General features: G+C 40.0%; 1 protein-coding gene across 1 annotated transcript; it reads left to right on the forward strand.

Moving 5' to 3' along the window:
* Nucleotides 1–610: 610 nt before the first annotated feature.
* Nucleotides 611–4,290, forward strand: LOC144512136 (E3 ubiquitin-protein ligase TRIM21-like). The gene is made up of 2 exons (XM_078242712.1): nucleotides 611–748; nucleotides 1,580–4,290. Exon 2 carries the CDS (start codon nucleotides 1,582–1,584, stop codon nucleotides 3,220–3,222), a length of 1,641 nt encoding a protein of 546 aa, XP_078098838.1. The 5' UTR covers nucleotides 611–748; nucleotides 1,580–1,581; the 3' UTR covers nucleotides 3,223–4,290.
* Nucleotides 4,291–4,495: the final 205 nt, after the last annotated feature.

Genomic DNA, 4,495 nt, shown 5'->3' on the forward strand with positions numbered 1-4,495 from the left:
TAAAAATACTTTATTTTTTAAATATTGTACATAATGTACGGGAAAGAAATATTGGGATTTTGAGCCAGCTTGTGAAGAAAGAATTATTTAACCTATTCCCTTATTTTAATAATTTGTAAAAAACGAATCCAATCAGGAAATCTTGTTGTGATATGTTTGCATGCTACAATTATTGATCAGCTGAACCTTTCCAACATGGCCACCAGAGGTCATGGCAGCCCTAGAAGTCCTCTCTAAAGGATCTGATGAGCTGATTGTAAAGGAAACGGCCTGTGTTAATAGCAGTTGCTTGTAAAGAGCAGCTCCTCTGTTCTCAGTATGTTAAATCTGAAGCAATGTCACTACACAATCTGGACTCATCTGTCAGTTTGCAGGTTAAACAGGCTCTCATAAATGGGTTTTTGTTCCCAGTTGTTTCAATACTAATTTGCATTTTTCCTAAAGAGATTGTGCTTTTCAGACATTCCCGTCATAACACCTTGAAGCCGGATTGTACCCTTAAATTTGATTCATATTTGGCTACCTTCAAAGTTATACAATATTTTTTTATGGAGAGCATGGGAAAGGGGGAGGGGAGTGTTTTCACAGCCACATGCTTTACAGTAAAAGAAACTGAAACCCAGAAAACTCAGAGCAACAGAAAGCACTGCTGCAGCCCAGACAAATCTCTCTCTCTCTCTCTCTCTCTCTCTCTCTCTCAACAAACAACTTCAGGTGGACAGTACAACAGAGCCTCTGAGTACAACAAGTGAGTACAGCTGATCATTGTATTTGTGAAAAAGTATTTTTGATTAATCATTCTTACCTTCCTACATTTATACTTTCCTCCTTTTGAGACTGCCTGATGTAACCCCTGGCATATTCTGTGTACTGGTCATGTGTTGGACGTTGGTTTCATGATGATTGTATACGATAGGCTAGCCTTTGGCTAGGTAAGGTTAGACTCGTGTGTAGATCTCTCATCCCCCTCAATGAACAAGAAGCCACTGCACTGCTGAAATGGCAAATCCTGCAGCAGAAACAATCCTTAAACGTTAAAAGATCTTAATAGAAACTGGAGGTGTTATCAATTCATCTTTGAAACAATGATCTTCTTAAGTAACTACACTTAACGAGCCCCTATTATACTCCTTTTCAGCAGCATATGTGTACTCTTGGGGTCTACTAGAATATACGAAAATTGCCCGCCTTCCCGAAAACCCCAGTCTGCTCTGATTGGTCAGCTGGCCCACTCTGTTGTGATTGGTCGACCAAATTGAAACAAGCCATTGGGCGGGCTGTGCTTGCTCAGGCAGCACCTACGGGCAGCACATATGAAAAACTGGGCTGGCTTCACTGACATCACTGATTCAAACAGGAATGTGGGCAAGGCGTTTTTAGGCACCGTCGTTTGAACTTTATACATCTATTACGTACACTAAAAACTTAAAAACACACTAACAGATCAGACCAAAAAAGCATAATAGGTTTTTTTTAGGAAATACACCTTAAAATCATTGCAAAAGGCTTGCTTGATCTACATATTAAAATGAAGTTAACTTTACTTCCAAGTTATTTCTTTCATTTTTTTTTTTCTTAGACATGGCAACAGCCAGCAGTCTCCTCTCTGAAGATCGGTTTCTGTGCTTCATCTGTCTGGATGTGTTCACTGATCCAGTCACCATACCATGTGGACACAACTTCTGCAAGAATTGCATCACAGAACACTTGAACGTTAATGTCCAGAGACAGTGTCCCATGTGTAAAGAACTTTTTGACAGAAGACCTGAACTTCGGGTCAACACTTTTATATCTGAGATGGCTGCTCAGTTCAGGCAGTCAGTTCAAAAGAAGACCTGCAGCAGTTCAGAGGAGCAGCATGCCAACACAGGAGAAGTTCTCTGTGACGTCTGCACTGGAACCAAAGTGAAGGCCCTAAAGTCCTGTCTGGTGTGTCTGGTCTCCTACTGTGAGGCTCATCTGGAGCTTCACCAGAAAGTCACAGTTATGACGAGACATAAGCTGATTGATCCTGTGGAGAACCTGGAAAGCAGAATGTGTAAGAGGCATGATAGACCTCTGGAGCTGTTTTGTAAGACTGACCAGATGTGTGTGTGTCAGTTCTGCACCGAGTCAAGTCACAAGCTTCATCTTATTGTTCCTCTGTTAGAAGAATATAAAGGAAAAAAAGCTGAGCTGGGAAAGACAGAGGCCGAAGTTCAGCAGATGATCCAGGAGAGACAACTGAAGATTCAGGAGCTCAAACGGTCAGTGAAGCTCAGCAAGGAATATGCCGACAAAGAGACAGCAGCCAGTTTGCAGGTCTTCACTTCTCTGATAAAGTCTGTTGAGAGAAGTCTGGCTGAGCTCATTGACGTAATTACAGAGAAGCACCAAACAACAGAGAAACAGACTGAAGGCTTCATCAAAGAGCTGGAAGAGGAAATCTCTGAGTTGAAGAAGAGAAGCTCAGAGCTGGAGCAGCTCTCACGTACTAAAGACCACCTACAACTCCTCCAAAGCTTCCCGTCCTTGAACCCTGCTCCGCCCACCAAAGACTGGACAGAGGTCAGAGTTCACTCATCATATGAGGGGACTATGAGCAGAGCTTTGGCTCAGCTGGAGGAGACACTCAGTAAAGAGATGAAGAAGCTGTGTGGTGTTGTTGAGCTGAAGAAGGTTCAGCAGTTTGCAGTGGATGTGACTCTTGATCCTGAAACAGCCAATCCATATCTTATCCTGTCTGATGATGGGAAGCAAGTCAGGCTTGGTGATAAAAAACAGAATCTTCTAGACAACCCAAAGAGGCTATCTTGTAATTGTGTCTTAGGAAAGCAAAGTTTTTCTTCAGGAAGATTTTACTATGAAGTTCAAGTCAAAGGGAAGACTGCGTGGGCTTTAGGAGTGGCCAGAGAGACAATCAACAGGAAGAACATCTTCTTATCATTGTGCCCTATGAATGGCTTCTGGACTGTGTGCTTGAGTATTGGAAATCAGTACAAAGCTCTCGCTGAGCCTTCAAGCCCTCTCACTCTGAAGTCTCGGCCTCAGAAGGTGGGGGTGTTTGTGGATTATGAGGAGGGTCTGGTCTCCTTCTATGACGTAGATGCTGCAGCTCTCATCTACTCCTTTACTGGCTGTAACTTCATTGGGAAGCTCTACCCATATTTTAATTCCTGTCATAATGATGCCGGTAAAAACTCAACTCCCCTAATCATTTGTTCTGTCAATCACAGTGATTAGACTAACCAAAGCAGGAATAAGTGGCATGTAAATGACCTAAATTACTTTCTTTATATGTTGAGATTTTTGTGTTTTTTTTCATTTGTATTTTGGTTTCTCATTACTGCAGAAATGTAACAATGTGCCCATTTTTGGAAGTGTTGTTTCAATGGGTTTTCCAACCTGTAAAAAAAGAAGTCTCAAGTAAATATTGCATTCCTTTAAACTGTACATTTATAAACCGGAAAACTCTTCAAGTGCGTTACAGAATCCCTAAAGAGTTTTTTGTCTTCCGAGGGTTAGTGCACTGTTGGTTCTGCTCCACTTGGAGGCGCCACAGAAATGGATCAAGATTCTGAGTGGAGCATGTGGGGCTCTCAATGGTGCAGTCTCAGAGAGTTTCTGAGTGGAGCCTGTGGGGTCTCAATGGTGCAGTCTCAGAGAGTTTCTGAGTGGAGCCTGTGGGGTCTCAATGGTGCAGTCTCAGAGAGTTTGAGAGTCCATCACTTCACCTTCCAAAGAGTTTTAAATTATGTTTTTACTAAATTTAAAACAATAAATTAATAAACATTTTTACCTATTCGGAATTGGAAACTCTACATTACATTTTAGGTAACTTAGTCTGTTTGGGGGCACAACTAAATCTGCTGTATGGAATTCCCTATGGGCCAAAATTGCAATATATTATAATACTATATACTATAATAATATATAAATAGTGAGTTTGGTTTTGTTAATTAATTCCATTATTTTACCTCCGTGTTTGATTTGTATTATATTTTCTATAACGTGGGGTATTTTTTTCATGTTTCCTTTCCATAATGATAATCTAATTTTAGCCCACATTGGATTGTATAATATCTAACCGATTTTTAATATTGGGGGGGGGGGGTTCGTGTTCATATGTGATTTGTGTGTTTTTTTTTTTATATAGTTCCACAATTTGCTGGTTGATTTATGTATTTTATATAATTTGGGAGTTATGAGCATTTCATTCTAAAAATAAAAATGTTTAACTTAATTGTCATTTACTTTGAAGAGTGAACATGTTTTAAACTGCTGTATAAATAAAGACCATCATTACTGTTATTTGACCTGTTTTTGGTGATGTTAACATTTTTCAGTAACTATAGTAGTTTTTGTAATGAAATCAATGTATTTATGTAAATGACTACACTGTGAGTCTATAAAATCAGAGTCCCATTCATCACCAATGGAGATGTTTGAGGAATATTCTCTTGCTGACTTGTTCCTAATTGTGTGAGAGAGCAGTTGTTCCTGGCATATAGATCTT

Source organism: Sander vitreus, chromosome 23, assembly GCF_031162955.1.
Source record: "Sander vitreus isolate 19-12246 chromosome 23, sanVit1, whole genome shotgun sequence".
Classification (NCBI taxonomy): domain Eukaryota; kingdom Metazoa; phylum Chordata; class Actinopteri; order Perciformes; family Percidae; genus Sander; species Sander vitreus.

What these genes read in the sequence shown, in the direction of transcription:
- LOC144512136 (XM_078242712.1), top strand. Translation starts at nt 1,582, where the DNA reads ATGGCAACAGCCAGCAGTCTCCTCTCTGAAGATCGGTTTCTGTGCTTC.